Source organism: Diadema antillarum, unplaced genomic scaffold (genome assembly GCF_040938485.1).
Source record: "Diadema antillarum isolate AM-2024a unplaced genomic scaffold, OU_Dant_1.0 seq00000155_RagTag, whole genome shotgun sequence".
NCBI lineage: Eukaryota > Metazoa > Echinodermata > Echinoidea > Diadematoida > Diadematidae > Diadema > Diadema antillarum.
Genome location: NW_027271227.1, coordinates 195,222 through 215,463, shown reverse-complemented (window position 1 = coordinate 215,463; position 20,242 = coordinate 195,222). Strand labels below are relative to the sequence as shown.

Genomic DNA, 20,242 nt, shown 5'->3' with positions numbered 1-20,242 from the left:
ACCTCTGCATAAGCTAGCAGACTCTGCCCACCATGTATGAACCCTCACAAGAGCTTTGCTGTGAGAATAAAAGAACTCTAAACAAGAGTTCTTGCTCATCAGCCTAGATCTCTTCAAGAAGTAAGGTTGGCAGTTTTGAGAGGACAGGATACACCTCTATTGAAGGAGACAAGAAGGTGACCCAGATTGAAAACCTTTGCTCTCGAAGCCAACTATCTTCTTTTGTGAAAAGACTATACACTCTGCATCTTATCACTAGGATGAAACTAGCATCCATCCGAGTGACTAGCCCTCTTCTGCCCCTCCTGCAATCTCCTTGTAGTGCTCCTTCAGCGAGTCCGGGATCTCGATGCCCAGGTAGTCGAGGAGCTCGAAGTAGGACCACGTGAAGGCGCGGGTCATCTCCTGCGAGTGGGCGAAGACGTTGGCCTCCGAGTGGAGCTCCTTGTTGAACTGCAGCCGCGCCTCCAGCTCCTTCTGCCGCCGGGCCATCTCGAGGGCCAGCTTCTCCGCCTGGGCCTGGGCGATCTTCTCCTCAATCTCACGCCGGATGCGCTCCTCCTCGGCGATGCGCGCCGCCTCCAGCTCCTCGGCCCGCTTCCGCTTCTCGTACTCCAGCCGCTCCGCCTCCTCCATGGCCGCCAGCTGCTCCGCCTCGAGCCTCCGCCTCTCCTCCTCTTCCTTCCGCCGGACCTCCTCCTCAGCTGATGTCAGGACAGAAAGAGCGAGAGTGAGATAAAAAGACAGACAGATAGACAGACACAGACACACAGACAGACAGAGAAAAAGAGAAAGGTTGAAGGAAAATGATGATTTATATGGGTGGAGGGGAGGGATGGGGAGAGAAAATTCAATGGAAAGAGTAGGGAGGTCGATTAAATGTGAATCAACCGAGCTAGATTGTTGGTGTGAAGAAGATTAATTCCTACAGGTTAATATCCCTTTGCAGCTACCATGTCATTTTTTCCTACATTGATGGCATCATTTTCTCTCTCACATCAAAATGATTCACAATTCAAATACTTTTCAACATTTTGTGATGCCTCTGCTTGGGTACGGTGTACACTACATTCCAGTTACCCTACTGCATGTTTGTTTTGTTGGTCTTTTTTTTTTGGGGGGGGGTGCATGGGGGCGGGTGGGGTGACGAAGGAGGGGCAAAAAACCCTTGTCTTCTTCAAGTGGCCATTCTTTTTTTTTATCAAAATACAATCAACCTTTAAGATGAATCTGTTTGGACTGAAGGAATAGCATCGACTTGAGAAATCAATAGAATGTAAAGAAACTAGGACTTGAAAAGACCTTCGACTTAGGTGATTATTTGACTTATGCGAGGTCGACTTAACCCGTTGGGGATGGGCTGATTTTGCTACAACCGGAATTTTCCATAGCCACCTACCTGAGTATATTCGGAACTAGTCCTCAATGGGTTAAACAAGGTTGACTATAGCATGGATTCCATGCCAGGCAGATTCAAAGCAATGCTTTTACTTCTTTTCAAACACATCTTGCATACTTTCTCAAACTCTTAAATTTTACGGATGGATTTGACGACAATCTCACCTCTCTTCTTTGCCTCCTCTTCTTTCTTCTTGCGCGCCATCTCCTCCATCTTGCGCTTGTACTCCGCCTGCTGCCGGCGCTCGCGCTCCGCGGCCAGTGCGGCCTGACGCTGGCGCTCTTCTTCCTCCTTGGCCTGCTTCTGACGGTCCAGCGCCTCTCTCTCCGCACGTTCCCTGCAATGGTCGGGAGGTCAAGGCACAAACATTACACACTTTACCCATCAATGTCCTGCAGGGTAATTTTGCTTGCAGAAGTTACCTCCTAGTAATCATCAAATTGGCAACTCTTTCCATTTTTTCTTTTACTTACATTGGTAACTCTAAATGTCACTAAGTATACTCTAATACAGAAAGAGTTGATGGAACTACTTGAAATAATTAAACCTGTACAAAACCAGACCCCCCCAAAAAAAAAAAAAAACAAACAAACAAAACAAAAACAAAACAGAGAATTTGCCTCCAGTGCTATCCCATCCATCTTCTTCCTCCTCCTCCTCTTCCTAATCTTAACATTCTTCCTTGTTGTCTTCTTTCTCTTCTCTTTCCTCTTCTCATTTCTCTTCTCTGCTGTCTCTTCTTCCTCATTCCTTCTTTTCCGTATTTATCTTCTCATCCTCTCCCTTCTCTTCTTTCTTCGTATTCTTCTTCCTGTTCTTGTCCTTCTTTCATCTCTATCTCCTTCTTTCTTCTTCACATCATAATTTTCTTTGTGTTCATTCTGCCTCCTCTTCTCCATAACAAATGTAATAGATCATAGGTCATAGGCAGGGCTCCACTCTAACTTTTATTTTTGGTGGCCCAAAGGCAAACATCCGACCTTTTTTGGTGGCCCGATCAGGCCACCAAATGCTTCATTTCTGAAATTTTGGTGGCCCGACGTGCGTTTTTGGTGGCCCCGGGCCACCGCGCCACCGTAAGTGTCGAGCCCTGTCATAGGTCATAGGTCATGACCCCATCTCACCTTGCTTCTGCCTCCTTGCGCCTCTTCTCCTCCTCAAACTCCAGCTGGATCCGCTCCTTGCGCTCCGCCTCCTCCTGGGCCTTGCGCTTGGCCTCCTCCCTCTCCCGCCTCTTCTTCTCCACGGCGACACGCCTCTTCTCCGCCTCCGCCGCCCGCTTGAAGGCCTTGGCCTGGGACCGCGAGATGCTGCTCGGACCCTGACTGGTGGAATCCTGGATTTCGAAAGAAGATGATCCAAGACAGAGCGTAGAGATGAATTTATTTTACTGCCTCCCTGCCCTAGAAGAAGTACTGGCATTATTTCCTTTCTTTTTTTCTTTTCTTTTTTTGTTCAATCCTGACTTATCTTCTAGAAGTAGTTAAGAGATACACAGTACAGTGTTATACATAACACATTTTCTGTTTTCTTAAGTTGATGCAGTGGTGTTCAGTATCTTTTGACTTGGGCTAATGTGGCCAAAATGATGTATTGAAAATATTTTGCAATATTTTACAAAGTACAAACTTCTGTATTTAGAACAAAAAGTATTTAGACAACAGCTAATATTGCACCCCTTGTGTATACACAAAATGGTGAAAGTACATCATATCATAATGATAACAATAACACTTATACAGCGCTTGATATGGGTATTTCTAAGGGCATTAATACAGAACAGAACAAGAAAGTTACTGATAATAATAATAATAATAACAATAATAACAATATGAAATATTTATACAGCACTTAATACAAACATGTTTCGAAGCACTTTAAAACTAACAAAAACAAACAAACAAACAAATGAAGTTGAATTAAGATATAGAATATAATTACAAACATCATGATATGCATATGGCATAGTTGTATATCAACATCTATCTACAGCCATTCGGTTTTCTTACTGTAGGTTCTACTTTGTGCCTGTATCAGATGGAAAAGGATCTCTGCTGACACCTCAAGCAACCCACAACATCAACCACAAACAAGGGCTATGTATGGTTAAACCCTATATTCAAATCACATTCAATAGAAATTTTCAACTACACTGTAGCTCCTTGAGAATATCGTGTTGGTTGTCTATCAATGAAAGCTTCTCAAAGGGAATTATCAAATGACTGGTTGACAAGGGAACTCATTGAGGATGGGATGATTTTGCTACAACACGCATTTCCCATAGACACCTGCCCGAGTATACTCAGGACTCGTCCTCAACGGGGTTAAAAGAGATGAAATCACTCACTTCTGTGAAATCTGTGAATTCAGACATGTCCTCGCTGGGGACGGCTGATACCGTGGGCTCCAGCTGAATTTCAGGTTCCGGGGGTTCAGGAGCAGGCTGCCGTGAACAAAAAAAACATAAAATTCATATCAATCACGAGGCACAACATGATTGCAGTGGAACCCATGCAACTATGGCTTTATCTTTTTCTTTCTTTTCTTGGTATGTGTACAATGCTATGACAAGACAGATGAAATATTCAGTTATCATACGTATAAGAGATCAGTTAGGAGGCTAGGCTTTTCTTGAGTTCAATATAACATGTTGTTTACAGTACTAAAGGTATACTAGTATACATTTTGTACCATCGTAAGGCCAATGATTTCAATGACCACAGCAGCTGCCAGGCAATAGCAAGATTTGAGCATTTGTGTCAATGCTATAGCGGCTGGAAACACTCTAACTTGAGATTATTGCATACTTCTTTCTGATTTGGCCTCAGATGCTCACGCTCATGTTCATTCTAGCACTCCCAGCGTATATTAAAGCATGTTTTGTGTGTGCTGTCAGAGCTATGAGCTGAATGCACTACGTGCCTTGTTGACAACTTTGTACTTTGCAAGCTTGATTCATATTTCTACTTTATCTGGCATTTCTTTTTCATTCTTTAGATACTTAGTAATGGAATTCACTATCGAACTGTACAAATGTGTTCACAATTTAAAGGGTTTTTAAGATTGTAGATATGAAAAGAACCCCAACTATGTAGTATTTAAGAGACAGAACACATAAAAGACAGTCATTTTGATAAAGTACATTGCATATAGACTTTTAAAAATTATTCTTTACTGAAATTTTAAAGTTTTTACCTGGTGCCTACGATCCATATCAACTTGTCAAACAGATTTTCTGTCAAAATTTTACACAAATCATACAATGCATTCTCAACCAAAAAGAATTAAAAAAAAGCTCCATGCAGTATCTAAACTCTCACAATATTATCAAACGGGACACCCCGGGTAAAAATCAGTCCTACAAAAATCATGCACACAAATATAAATGCTATCTAAATCACAAGAATATACACAATCAAAGAATGCCTGTCGAGATTCACATGAACGAAGTAAGGCACGAACACCTAAGAAATAATAAGGGAAAACACAATACTTCTGCACAAAAAGTAAGTCTTTCCTCAGACACTACTAATAGGATGTTTGCACCAGAACAATCTTGCACAAGACCTTCAAGGTGCACAAACACTGGAGAGAGAACATGCAAGCTGTCCACGGGCTAACAAGACGTATGCACATGTACCAAAACATTTAAGACTTGAAGTTTGGACCCAGCTGCATCACACTAATGGTAACTTTACTCTTAATGATAACTCTGCATTCAATGGTAACTACCATCATCGCAACACTATTCCACAGCCAATAAAAGCTATGAAATCATTGATGGATAAACTAATTGCAGAATTAGATCTATTATAAAGTTACCATAGCTTTATGCAACAGGGCCCTGGTTGAAAGAACATGTAGTTGATTTTAACCATTGATTGGAAAGAAAAACATACACGTAATATCAAAATAAAATGAGAACGCTACCCCCTGCGGTGTGACTGTTTTCAGAGATAGATAACAATTGTCTGATAATCAAATGTCAACTCAGTAAGAATCTTTATCCATTTCTTATAAAAAGTGCATACAGTAAATATAATGATTATGCCATTGAGTACATGTACAAGTGCTTGTATCATGATAACATTGCCGATTTGCAAAGTTATCATGCAAATGTAAGATATTTATTTTAACAGATATATTTACTGAATTGTGAAAGTTAAGATAATGATAGCAGAGACAGGGGTGATTTGGATGTTTTCAGTGGCAGTCATGTGGGAAGGTGATACACACGTTGCCATGGTAATTGATAGTGACTGATGAAATTTGAGTATGTGCTCGATGGCAAACACAGGGCAAGTTTGATGAGGAAATTGGAATCACAAAAATCATGTGAAAATCTCAGTTGCAGATATAACTATGATATGTGAAATGAAAGTAAAAAAAAGAACAACAGAAACTCATTGTGACAGTAATGATGGTGATGACATTGGCAGATATGAAAGCAAAACATTGTCTGCCAAAAGGAGAAGAAAACAAATCATGATCATGATTGTTAAAGGACAAGTTCACCTTCATAGACATGTGGGTTGAGTGAATGCAGCAATATTAGTAGAACACATCAGTGAGAGTTTGAGCAAAAATCGGACAATCCATTAAAAAGTTATGAATACTGAAGTTTCTGCTCAGTCACGGCTGGATGAAAAGACTACTATAGCTTGTGATGTCACATGAGTACAACGATACAAAGAAAGAATAAAGAAAATTCAACATATTTCCATTTTTCTTGCATAACAAAAGAACACTCGACTTCTCTCTTTCAGAAGGCAGGGGGAATAATATTACCCTTAACATACGTCAGTAGCAAGTCGAAGAAATGTGCACTTTATTCAAAAAGTAAAGTTTTGTGAAATTCTCTTTTTATATTCCTTATATAGTTGTACGCATGTGACATCATACACTGTAGTAGTCTTCTCTTCCAGCAGTGACTACGCAGATACTTAAAATATTCGTAACTTTTGAACGGATTGTCCAATTTTCCTCAAACTTTCACTGATGTGTTCTACTAATATTGCTGCATTCTCTCAATCCTTATGTATATGAAGGTGGACTTGTCCTTTAATGAAAGACGTGAAAATCTTCTGGTGTAATCATATGCATGCTGTGTTCTCGTGTGCGGTACTTTCTAACAATGACAGTATTGATCAAAGGTGCACGGAATGATCTATTCTGTTTATAAATCCCATCATTCAAAGTGAATGTCACAATTCAACAGCGTGCGCTCCACATCACTGTGAGGCATAAGATCAATAGTTTTATAAATTAATTGATTGGCAATTAGGGAGTTATTTCTGTACGTGTGAACAGTTGAAAAAAAAAATTGAGTTTCAGAGCACGCTCTCTAACCTGCTAATTTGGAGCATGTGAATGGTTGCAAAAAAAAAAACACTTGAGTTTGGGGCACGCTCAGTAACCTGTTATTCTGTACATGTGAATGTGGCTAATGACTGAACAATACAAAATATATATGTTTTTTTTTTTTTAAATAGATGCCTGAAATATGCAATTCTAGGAATCTCTCATGCCCATGGGAAGTTGCTCAGCATGCATTCTTGCAACAAACATGCCACATATTTTCAAAAATTAAAAAAGATGGAAAAACAATGATCAATCAATGAATGTGGAGGGAAAAAAAAACTCACCAGGTGATATGAGAAAATGGTGGATTTGTCCAGCCAGAGTGAAAGCAGTGACAAATGATTTTGGATGAAAAAAAAAAGTGCCAAACAAATGAAAAAACAATCAGGCACTTGAAAACACACACACACACACACACACACACACACACACACACACACAAATATAGACAGATGTACTCGGATCAAATAGATTCCAAACTGCAATGTGACAAAGCTTGTGGTGAATGGGTGATTGAAATTTGAGAAAAAAATTAATTGTGAAAGTAAGGTTATCTGTGGGCTGTCTGGATGATGTACAGTGTACTGGTGCATTTCACATTGAGATGAAATATGAATAAAATGGAAAAACAAACAAAAACGAACAAAAACACACACACGTACACACGGATATGAGAAATCACAGTCATTGACAGCAATCTACAATTATGTGCAGAGAGGGAATGAGGTACAGTGTATGTGCACATGATTTGTCTGTGGATTCATGGACGATGAAACGAAATGAAATCGGGCAGGGTTGTGGGGTGTTCCTGTAGCAAAAACATTGATGCTGAATGAATGTGTGAACACACTGCTTATGTACCACTCTGTGCATGTGTTTGTGTGTGTGCTTGTGAGTGTATGTGTGTGAGTGCATTCACACTGGAGAGTCAATAACAGAACACATCAGATGTACAAAATGTAACTGTGCCACATCAAATGCAGGGAAGATGGTGATGGTGTGAATGTGTGTCTGTGTCAAACGTGAAGTTACAAAACACAACGAAAACAGAGACAATTCCACACTGTGGTCTCCTTAATCATAAAATGCTACTTTTTGCTAAATAAGTTATTTTTCAAAAGTCTGTGACTAAAAAAAAACCAAAAAAAAAACATGACAAATTAAAACCGTTCTTGAACTCATCACTGAGACGAGTTAGGTGACATGCAGGAGCCGAAAAAATATTGAGTGTTGCTGATCATCATCATCATTCTTTGAAATTCTGGAATCACTATTCAAAGCAATAGGGCCTACACTTGGAAAAATAACAGCAGAATAAATTATATTATACTGGTCATTATTTCAGTGTAGGTTTGCAAATACCATGCAGGTTCATAAATACATGTACCATGCAGGTTGGTACACAGTATCTGGCCTTAGAAGTGCAAGTAGGAAACATCTTCAACACCTGCCTGTTTTAATGAGAGAGTCTGATTTACAATCAAACACATTGTATCTTCATGTACTGTGTATCCAGCAGGTAGCAGATCATGTAATTAACCTGCGTGGAGCTATGATCAGTGGTTTATTTGTTTTTTTTCTCCTGTTTGTTTGTTTGTCTTTTCTTTAAATAATTGAACCTGTATGCAATGCCTACATACATGGTGAATAGGAAACACCAGACTTAAACGTGCAGGAAACCCAATGGTACTTCACTAGCTTAAATCATCTTCTGAATGCAGGAAACATAAAATTTCATTATCTTGATAATCACAACCAGCACAATATTGTGTAACAACTTAATGTTAAGGGTCTGCTTGAGTAATCTGATATGTAATCAACTTTTCACAGACCAAATTATGATGTATCTGCAAGGTTACAACTGACAGTCACTCTGGGGTAGAGTGGGAGAAGTAAGAATACGGGAGGTGGGGGGGGGAGGGAAGGGAAATAAATGCCTATGGAGAGGGGAGGGGGAGGGGGAGAGGAAGGGGGAGGGGATGGGGTAATAGAGGGTAGTGCATTGCCAAAAGTGGGGGGGGGGGAGGAAAAGGAGGTGGAGAAAGATAGAAAGGTATGAAAGAAGGGAAGGAGGACAGAAAAATGACAAAGGGATTAGGAGGGAAGGCATGGAAGGTAAATGGAAGGAAGGTAGAGGAAATTTAGAAAGACAGGCAGGCAGATTATTTTACAGTAAGGAAAGAGGGATGGGAAAGGTAAAGAAGGAGTGTGGGAAGGGAAAAGAAGAAGAAGTAGAAGAAGAGAAAAAGGTGAAGTGATGGGCAAAGGATATTAGACAATGGAAGAAGGGAGTACGACAATTTCAATGTGCTTTAAGAAACTACAAATTTAGACATCATACAAAATGAGTGCAATGTGACATGGTGCCAAGCTCTGGTTAGTGTTGTAGTTGCAGAAGAAATGAATACCTGAAGAAACTTTGACATGATAAAATTGAATTTAGGGTGATCACATGCATATGATAAACTTTCAAACTTAGATTTTTGTCAAAATCTGTATTCAGAGTGATGTGAATGGCTGGCTATGGCTAATGAAAAAAAGGAACTTAAGTATCAAAATCCAATCAGAAGAAAAAGAAACGGAGCAAAGAAGAATAAAGCATAAGGCAATATTTTTTTCTGTTTGTGTATATCTGAAATTAAAACTCTGAACCCATACTTCTACTACTCAGGTTCTCATAAACATGGATAATACTCAATCAGACTTCAAATGGATCTCAGCCCCTTATAAAAATAAGGAAGCAAAAGACTGAATAGTAGCAGTAGTAGAGGTAGAAGTAATAAAAGGAATGATAAATAATGAAGGGAAGGAAGAGAACAGCGAAAGAAAAGAAGCAAAAAGAAAGAGGAAGATAAGAAGAAGAAGTACAGAAGAAAAAGAAAAGGAAGAAGAAGATAAGATGCAGATGTAAAAGGGAAAAAAACTTTTGTTGCTACATTTGAGTTAGAGATGGTATTTCTTTGTAATGCTTACAGAATTTACTACATGTGATGATACAATTTGTGGTTTTACAGAGAGAAGCTTTTTACAGTAGGTTGAAAAACTGAAGAAAAGTGTATACTGACTAGAAAAGCAATTTTTTTTTTCTACCTCCCCCCCCCCCCCCTGGAAAAAAATAAAAAAAACAAACACAAATAAGAAAATGAATCAGAACTGCTGAAGATCATCATAACATTAAAATATAACAAATAAGATGTAGCAAAATGATCTTCTACAGTTGACACTGTCTTCTGGCAGTCCTGCAGTTTCTCAACAAATTCAAAAACTTTCATATTGAGTAGATACAGATGACACAGATACTTCAAAATGCATCAAGTATTGTATTTGTTGCAATGTGTCAAACACACCTGCAGTGCTCATCCTAATTCCGTGCTTTCATTTACATGCACAAACAATACCGCCCAACCCCTTAGATTATATTTAGTAAATAATCTTGTCCTTGATGAGAAAGCCATTGATACAACAGATCTCTCAACATAAGCGACATCGTAGGTAGTCATGGAAACAGTGGTGTTAGCTCAGGAAAGTCTTTCTGGAATTTGCTTGTCATTGGTGTGAAATCTTATTTGATACCCATAACAGTACTACACGTTATACCATCACTTAATGCTTTCTGAAAGAAAGATTTCAGTATCGCAGTTGTAGTTGTTGGTTTAGTTTCTTCGTTGGAACAATCTGACATGACCACGTGTACAAATTACAACTTTTGACCAGCTTTTTTTCTTGCGTTACTACAAAAGTGAAAGCGTAATGTGGAATCGGTAAACGGAGAAATGGGATGGGGGATGCGGATACATACCGGTTCGTCCTCGGACTCGGAGAATTCCTGGATGGAGGGAAGATGGAATGGAAATGAAACAGAGAATGGAAGGGGACACGGTAAAGGAGTGATCTTTAAAGGGATGATACAATTTTGGTTGTGGTCCTAATTAAACGTGGGACCTGCCTTTTATTAGGATCACTTTGTTTTGGATATCTCAGCCATTTCAAAACTAACTTTCATGAAAGAAACATTGAATTCCTCTTATTGTATGCACTTATTGTATGCTTTTTCATATTTCATGAGTAATTTCTTATTATCTCACCAAAAAAAAGAAAAGAAAAAATCTGAAGCCCCATTTTTAACCAAACCTATACCATCCCTTTAATTGGTGTGTCTGCTTGTTTTTGATAAATCATTTCACTTATAATGCAATCCCATACCATTTAGTTAACTTCCATAATTGACACAAATCCCAAAAAGTGGAATGGCAGGAGTGACATCAATATTGGATTTTTGGAAGTTAAAGGAAATGAAACAGTTTCATACATGTATTGTACATGTGTATAATGTCCCTCCCCCCCCCCCCCAAAAAAAAAAAGTGATATTGGTTGCGAGCTCAAATGCAAATTTGAAGAGGCAATGATCTTATCACCTCAGAAGTCTGCAAACAAAATTGTATTAATGTGTTGTTGTTTTTTCCAGAAATCACATAGGGAGAAACTCTTGAAGTCTTCACATCAAATTATGTCATGTTGTAATAACTGTTGAAAGTTGTAAAAGTGTCGATTTGAGTTTAAATAACACAAGCTTAAAATGCTCTAGAACATGCAATTCCAATCGATATATCCCTCCTCCCTTCGTGATATGTATGCAACAAGAGTATCTCTCCCTGCTAAAAAAGCAGCTCTCATGCTCAATGATGACAAGAATACAATAATTTAACTGATGATACCCCTCACATGTCATATTTTCCTATGATTCCACCCATGTACACAGCAGAAAAATGATACAGAAACTGTAGAAGCATACAAAAACCGACATTATGAAGCGAGTGCCACCAAAACATGTGATACTTGGACAGTGAATTGAAGTCATACAACATATACGCTGGTGACTGTGAGAATATGCAACCTTTGACAAATCAAAGTCACTGAATATAACACATACAAATGTGGAATGCTGATGCTTCAGAAGATAATACGAATAAACATACATGCATCACAAGAGATGGTATGAGTTACCATGGAAATGGTCTTCAATGTCACGATACTCACATCATGGATGAAGATGAATTCTGGAGACTCCGGAGACTGTCTCTCCGCTTCCTCCTCTTCCTCCTCCTCCTCTTCCTCCTTCTCCGGCGGCTGCTCTTCCCCTTTATCCTTCTCTGATTCTTCCTTCTGTACTTCCTCCTCCTTCTCCTCCTCCTCTTTCTTCTCGCTGGATGCTTTGCTCTTCGCATCCTCCTCCTCCTCCTGCCCATCCTTGGATGACTTGGAGGACTCTGACTTGGGCTTCTTCTTGGGCTTCTTCGGTTTCTCCGGCTTCGGGGCCTGAGCCTTCTTGGTCTTCTTCTGGATTTTCTTCTTCTCTTTTGGAGGGGCTGCTAATGAAGCAGAACAGATAACGAGGCAAAAAAAATTTTAAAAATGTGTAAGATGGAAACCCTATCACTATTTCTCGCAACATCAACTCCTGAAAGTAAGTCACAATCAAGCATATTTTACAAAAAAAAAAAAGCTGATCGATGGCAATGCTGCACATTATACTGATACACTCATGTTTGGGATAAGAAATTGGGGAGGGGGAGGTAAAGCACACAGATGAACTTAAATGTGCAACTGCCGGTTTTCATAAAAAGAGAAAGGAATTTTGACTGGAATACACTGTCTGTTCCATGAGTTTAAAGGAATATGCTGAATAAACACAAACAAGTACAGACAGACAGAGACATTGACACAGACACAAACAAACAAACATACACACGAGTAACACACTCTCACAAGCAATGTTCCTGCTTTCCAAGACATTTCCTTCCTTATGAAAGCTTTGGAGATCACTTGGATCCAATTCGGAAGCTTACAGATTATATGACTACACTGTACATTGGTATGCATCACATACTTTGCACCTAGGCCAAATGAGGCAGAATCTTTTTTTTTTGGGGGGGGGGGCCTGACGTTGATGAATGGAATCATCTTTGAATCAACATCCTAATATTCTGATCAACTCAATTTCTTCCCAATGAAGTGCTTACAACACATAAAAACTTTGCCTATATGGTACTGATATTACACATGTTATGCCATGTCTGGTCAGGGTGCGGGGGGGGGGGGGGGGGGGGGGGGGGGGGGGGGGGGGGGGAGGGAAGCATCAACTTACGTTTCGGTTCCTCCTTCTTTGGTTCTGGCGTCATGGGCTTGTAGAGCATAATGTCTGCTTTGCTTTCTTTGGGTATGCCTAGTAGAGAGAAACAGAGAGAGAGAGAGAATGCAGACTCAAAATTTTCTATATGCCATGTACATGTATTCAGTGAGCAAAATTTTTCACAAATCTGGACTTTTAAAAATTTCCCCAGTGGTTAAAGTTGCGATTGTGGAATACAGTACTGAACAGAGAAATGTATGCGTGTATGTCAAATTCATGTTGTGAACAGAGTCAATATCTTTGTGTGTTTCTGAATTTGTGAATAGTGCCTGACTTGCAAAATTTGCAAAAATAAAAACCTAACGAAATATTCGGTGTACACGTGTATATAGTATGCTACCGCTTTGATGCAAGGTCATAAATCAAATGTGCTTTATGAGTGTAAAAATTTTCTGCTTACTAAGTGATTTGTGAATCCTTTCATTGTGGTTATTAGATAGTCTTACATCCTGCTTTTTGTCTTATTCACGCCAAGGATCACAGATAGAATAAACCCTAAACTTCAAAACCTCTTCGATATCAGTAAACACTCTTCCGGAGTGTTCACTTTCTATCCACTTATTTAGACAGGTTAAGAAGGTCCAGTTGTATTGAGCTTATACATCATTTTAAAGCATAAAGTCTGCTCTACTTTCAGAATCTGCCCTGAACTAAAAATCAATGTCTGGCGACTCTTTGCTGGTTTTGGGATGCAGGGTCACATATGGTGCTATCCACAGACCCACAACGAGAAGAAGTAAATCTAAAACTTTATGCAACTAGAGAGGCACTCTGAGAGCACAGACCTCTACAAGCAGCTCATTTTGTCCTTCCATAGAGATCAGTGATTTCCACCCATACGTATGCGTGCTGAAAGTCGCTCGATTTCCCAATATAGAAGCCTTTTGTTGCGTCAACACCTTCCAGCTGCATGGCGGACCTCGCCTTTTAATACCAGAAACTAGAGCATGCACTTTAATGTGTGTATGAAAACCTAAAAAATGCCCAGCTTGAATTTCCAAGTTCATTGACCCTACCTGCCAAAATACCAAAAAATCCTTCATAAAATCCACCAAAAAAAAAAGCCAAATCACTACCAAAATTTAGTCATCTGTTACTTGTGTCATTCTCGACCCTTCCTGTAAGTTTCATCTAAATCCGCTCACAACTGTGTGAGTTATTTCGCACACGAACAAACCAACAAACAAACGCTGAAGAAACAACAACCTCCTCCCTTGGCAGAGGTAATAAGGGGGATATTGCTAAAGGGAGGGGAAGGGGGAGAAAGAGGAGGTGACTCTCTTACCAACGATGAAGGCATCCTTCTCCTCGGCATCGGGGGCATCCTCCCCCTCCTTCCCGTTGGCGGACTTCTTGCTGCTCTTGTTGCTCTTGCTGCTCTTGGTGCTACCCTTGGTGCTCCCCTTCTTGGACTTGGGACCCTTCTTCTCCAGCAGGCCCGTCTCCTGGACGATCTTCGCCAGCTCGTCGTTCAGCTTGGATTCAGAGTCTTCCACCGATGGTGTCTCTGATCATTGGTAAAGGATTGATGATAGAAACATTAACGCAATGAAAAATTAAAATCAATTTTTGTGCTCCTTCATTGAACTATGCATTAAGCTAGAAAAATTAGAATGTTTGTATTTTCTTTTATTATATCATTGTCCTGCGGTAACATCATCGGTGTCTTCTCATCCAGCAAGGGCAGTGCCAAAACGTTAAAAATCATAAAGTTTTGACAGATTGTCAGATTTTCTTCAAGTTTTGCTTATGTGTTCTGCTTACATTGCCACATTTACTCAATACACATGAATACTTGGATATCACTCCCTTTTAAGTTCTGAAATTATCCAGACAATTATGTAATATTTCAACAGCCATAACCAATGCTCCTTTGCGCTGAACTTTTCAAGTGCCCTGCTGTTTGAAGGTTGCTGCCATTAACCCTGTCAACACCGCTGTCTCAAAATGTCATTGTCCTGGTACTGCACAAAAACAAGCTGGCTGTGGTCATGGCAGATTTGATTGGAACTACATGTACATGCATATTGTCATGTTGAGAATCAGTTTGATTGGTTTTCTCTGAATATTTCACTGCTTCGCTAATATAGTGTCATCGCCATTACTTGAAACAAGTATTTTGGTCAGGTTAGGTCTGCAGAGACTCCAACCCCAAGCACCTTCTGATCTGGAGATTCTCCCGCCTGAAACCCCCAGCAAACGGGAGACCCAAGTTTATGTGTGCGAAGCGTGAAGTTCCTAGGGTTATAGATGCTCTCTGGTGCTATCTAAGGCTTATTTTTGCAACATATGATAGCAATAAGTAAGAAATCCTTTCCAACTGGAGACATTGAGCCAGGGCGGGAGAAATTAAATCTCAAACGGGAGAACGGTAGATTTTGCAAAAATGGCTTTTCGGCGGGAGATCTCCCGTCGAAAACGGGAGAGTTGGAGTCTCTGGGTCTGGCTTCATGCCTCAATCGTCCTGCAAATCAAAGGGTGCTATAGAGGAACAAGATGCTGTAATGATGTAATCTTGCAAACTTGTCATGCATTCCAACAAAGGAAGAATGGAAGGATGGACAGAAGGGTGGATGGATTGATGAAGGGACGGATGGATGGATGGAATGACAGAAGGGCAGAATGAGAAGGGATCTGACCCACCTTGCTCATTCGTTGGCATCCTGATCAGCGGAGGCTTCTTCTCCGGCTCTGCCTTCTCGGCGACCCCGATATTCGTGACCCCCAGCCCGAGGGAGGTACCCCCATCCGCATCTTTCCCCTCACCCTGTGCCGATGCTGCACCTGAGGGATGTAATGTAACGCAGCCCAACAACAAAAGTTATGCCTTGAGCAAAGACTAGTCTGTGAGTTTCTGCCTCATAAACTTCAGTGGCATAATGTATGTGTGTGTGTACAATGTGTGTGCGTGTGTCACATTACATCACATCAATTCATTGTTCATCTCCCTATCAAGGGTGTAATCATCTGACAAATGAAGCATGTTCTTAACGAAATATCAAAGTGTCCATGACATAAATGTAAGGGCACAGTTTTTGAAAGTAGAAGAGCTCCTGAACAAAACCTGAAAAAGGACATAGCTGAATGAACTGACATGTGACTGGCACACATAAAATTAAGCTGAAGGGTTGGCAAGCATCCAATAGCGTTGATTTTGTTGTTTTGATCCGAGGCAGGAGTTCCTCTAACATATCCTAGAAAAATGAAGAACCACAAGTTTGAAAATCATTTGAATTTAACAGTGATTAACACAATGCATTTTTGTCTGCTGCACACAGCAATAAAATACACACTAAAAAGACAAAAATCTTTCTATTAGAAGGAGTGTTAACAGACATCATCATTCATTTTCAGCCACCATCAAGGAAAAACAAAATCAATCAAAATGAAATCACAAACATATTAGGCATTTGTAATTGAAATGCAAGATGTACAATTTGTATATATGTTGATATGGACATAATAATACATGTAGATATGTTGATTCAATGAATGTTCACAGGACTACACAATGATGCTAAGAGACTATGCTTGCACATTTGATATGCCGCAAAACAAATATTGTACATGAATTCAGTATTTGCATCTCTCTTTTCATGTTGCATAATTAAGAATAAGCAAGCGCATGGTGGAAGCCATTTTGAAAGGCGTTATAATGCAAAGCATGCTACAGTAGCACCACAGAAAGTCAATCAGGCAAATCGATATTATACACGTATAAGTGTGTGAATATCTGCTTGAGTAGAATAAGACAAAACAAAACAACTGCAGCATTCTCTTACCTGGTTTCAAGATCACGAGACACGAACTGGAGTCGACACATTGTCGACAGACCACAATCACATATTTGAGAATCATATAATCATATAGACCAGCACTGTTGTTGAAATATCTGAACTGTACTTTCTTCCTGCGGATCCTAGATTTTAAAAAATACCTAGTCACAGTATAGGAGGGATGTACTTGAGACATGGATAACAAACACTTTATTTTTGCAAGAGTTGATTTACAAGTAATGTATAAAACTGTGTGCATTTGCATGAGTGTGGGTGTGTCTGTGTGTATATGATGTACGGTGTGTGTGTGTGTCTATGTGCTCGTGTATAACTGAATATTGGTTAGTTTCAATCAACCAAACTTTATTATTTTTTTAAATTGACAAAAGTAGAAGAAACCTGACTTGATGTTTTAGATTCTGCGCAATGAGTGATTCTACCATTCGTACCTTTTAATTTCACTAGTGTTCACTTCGTTTTGGACTAGTCAGCTACAGAAAATTCCCTCTTGTATGTGGATTGAACAGTTAGTGCATTCCTCTATTACAAAGACTGATGTTACAGTCGTGTATATTGAGTAGCATCTGATTGCAGGATCATTATCATCTGAAACCAAGTGATATATCATGAATAAATGGCCAAGATCTTTGTAAAATAAGGTTTCATTCTCTTTCAAAATGTGGTTTTGTCTCTTCCTCTCTCTCCCTCTCTCTCTCTCACTCCTCTCATGCAACTTCCGCCATTCTTACCTTTCTACATAATATAAAAAAATCAAATAATAACAGTCATATAATATTTAGTCAAAAAGTAGCGAACAACACTAATATATATTCAGACCTTTTCCCTCGCTCTCTCTCTCTCTGTATTTGTCTTGGTCTTTGTGCTGTATCTTTCTCCGTAAGCCCCCCCCCCCCCCCCACTCTATCTCTCTCTTCCTTTGAAGCACACAGCGGATAGTGGCAGCATCAATTCCTTGACTTCCTTGCAGAATTTTGATCAATCATCTATTTCCACTGGTTCTATGTACCACGGTATCACTCTATTTTTATACTTTAGGGATTCTTTCTCATTATTTCCTCCCCCCCCCCCCCCCCATTGGCTTTGACAATATTTCAGCAAACATTATTCAAGTTAAAAGTAAGACAAATAAAACAACAAACAGCAAACAGTGCTGGAAAACACAGAAGGCTTGGTGCTCATTAAATGTTAAATATTTGCAGTTCTTCCATATAGTCCACATTTGGGTTGTCACAATGTACCATAAATGTACCACCCTGTTTTGTTGACTTCTGAGACCTATAAAAATTTTTCAGGGGTAATAATACCACTGAATTCTTATGAAATTTGTGAGTAGATTCCTGAATTAGTGTGCAAGGCAAGTAATAAAACTATCTCTGAGTGCTCCACACCACACAGTAAGATGCACTTATGCTTCATACCCTCTTTCTCACTTTCCACCTGAGGCGCCACGATCTGTGGTGCCGGTGGTTCTGACACCGTCGGTGCCGGAGCCACCTCCTCCTGTGGTGGTGCCGGTGGTGGCTGTGGTGGGGTGGGCATTGGCGGTGGTGGCTGTGGTTGTGAGAGTGGTTGTGGTGGTGTTGGTTGTGGTTGTGGTTGTGGTTGTGGTGTGGGTGCGGCGTCAATCAACGTCGTTACCTCACCTTTCGGCGTTTCCACCACCACGGACGGTGCCTGCGACGAGGCCGTCGCCGGTGGACGCGGTGAGAGCACCGCCAACTGCATGGCTCCGGTTCCCTCTGTAGGACCACCTGCAGCTTCCTCTTCCATCACCGACGCCCTACTCCTTACGATAAACTCTCTCTCAGTCTTGATCTCTTCCTCCGGCGCCGGAACCTCCTCAATCTCCTCCTTTTCCTCTTCGGTTGCCGCATCACCGTCGGTGTCATTGTCTGCGCTAAAGTCTGTGCTGGCGTGGCTGGACTCTAGGAAGATTTTTCGCTCGCTAATGTCCTCAATCACCACGATGCTCTTGCTGTCAATTGGTTCTTGATTCTCAATCATGTCCGTCACATCTTGGCCGATCTTCACGTTGGAGTTCTCCTCCGCTACACCTGTGAACCACGTGGAGTTATTTATTACATCGGAAGCAAGGAAGCTAGCAAGTTTATGGGAGCATGCTTAACTTTGCGTTTAAAATGTACAGCAAAGCTGCAGCATGAAAGGGGTTACAGAATCTTTCAGAATTTTTTTTTTTTTTTTTGTCACAGAAAAATATGTTTGTTATTACAAAAAATAAAGAGGCATAAATTGAGTTGTGACTGTAGGTAGGAAAGCAGCATATGCATGCATGGCATCAGAATGACAAAGCAGAAAAATATCCTGCAAAGTGTGTTGATGCAAACATAACTATACTGTAAGCCCAATGCATAGAACTTTGCTTTATAGTATAAAACTACTGTATATGATATAAATACAAAGAACAGTAAAATTTGGATCATATTCTCTATGTTGCTAACCTTCTTTCTAAACCTTGATTTAGCCTTTAAAAATGTAAGTGGTGTAGACTAATACAACCACTAGTATCATTAAAGTCCCTTTGAGAGCTAGGCAATTTTTGTTTTCTTTTTTCTTTGTAAAAATGATCATAAATCTTATATATGCAAAGATCTCCACAAAGGTTTGATGTGATGATTTTCTCATCAAACATAAACAGTCTATTCAAACAACAGTTTCATGTTGCTGTGTTTTAAATGATCAACAGGTACTATAGTATTAAAGGTATTGCTGGTAATAGTCTAAAATCAACTAAAATAAGAAACAATCAGTTTCACATGTACATTATCTGTCAGTATCCAAATGCATTAAAAAATAATATGATGTACACTTACATGATAGTGTGATCAACCTGTGCCACAACATTTTTCTTTCGAAAATATATTGATAAATTTGGATTATCAAAGACAAGTGTCAGTCACGAATGTGTCTATACATCATAAGACTCAGTTTGCAGAGTCAAGATAGGGTTGATTTGAAGGTGGCATGTACATGTACATGAACATCTAAACTGTACACACTACCATGTATTAAAATGTACATTATACTATGGTCTAAAGCATCATTCCTGAAGGCATGCAGTGGAACAACCATGCAAAATGTAAGTTATGACCTTGTAGCACACAACACACATATAGAGAAGAAAAACCAAAGGTGTGAAATCCAACAGAAGACTAGTCCCAAGTATACATGGACAGGTTTCTACATGCATGGGAAATTCAAGAACCCAAAATCCCATTTTTGTGGTCTGGTCCTGTATCTTTGCCATCATAAATTTGAATATTCACAACGTTAGTGTTTCTCACAATAAAAGTATATTCTCTTTCATTCTAACTCTTTGTTGTTTACTATAATTGGGTCTGTTTGTTGTTGTTGTTGTTTTTTTTTTAGATAGCAGAATTTTCAAAGCCTCGCAATTGCTAAATTCAAACTAATCTGTAATCTGGAAATACATTTTTGAAGATTAAAGTTAATGTTTCTCTTTCAAATTTGCAAGTG

At 39.7% G+C, this 20,242-nt stretch overlaps 1 protein-coding gene across 1 annotated transcript in view; it reads right to left on the bottom strand.

Moving 5' to 3' along the window:
* Nucleotides 1-227: 227 nt before the first annotated feature.
* The window catches only part of LOC139727819 (uncharacterized), a 50,334-nt gene continuing 30,319 nt past the window's right edge, over nt 228-20,242 (bottom strand). The window contains exons 19-28 of the mRNA XM_071638791.1: nt 18,391-18,801; nt 15,594-15,734; nt 14,236-14,457; nt 12,906-12,983; nt 11,798-12,126; nt 10,560-10,586; nt 3,747-3,842; nt 2,524-2,735; nt 1,564-1,736; nt 228-704 (exon numbers count right to left, since the gene is read on the bottom strand). Of these exons, the coding sequence (XP_071494892.1) occupies nt 286-704; nt 1,564-1,736; nt 2,524-2,735; nt 3,747-3,842; nt 10,560-10,586; nt 11,798-12,126; nt 12,906-12,983; nt 14,236-14,457; nt 15,594-15,734; nt 18,391-18,801 (2,108 nt within the window). The 3' untranslated portion in view covers nt 228-285. The remainder of the gene's footprint in view (nt 705-1,563; nt 1,737-2,523; nt 2,736-3,746; nt 3,843-10,559; nt 10,587-11,797; nt 12,127-12,905; nt 12,984-14,235; nt 14,458-15,593; nt 15,735-18,390; nt 18,802-20,242) is intronic.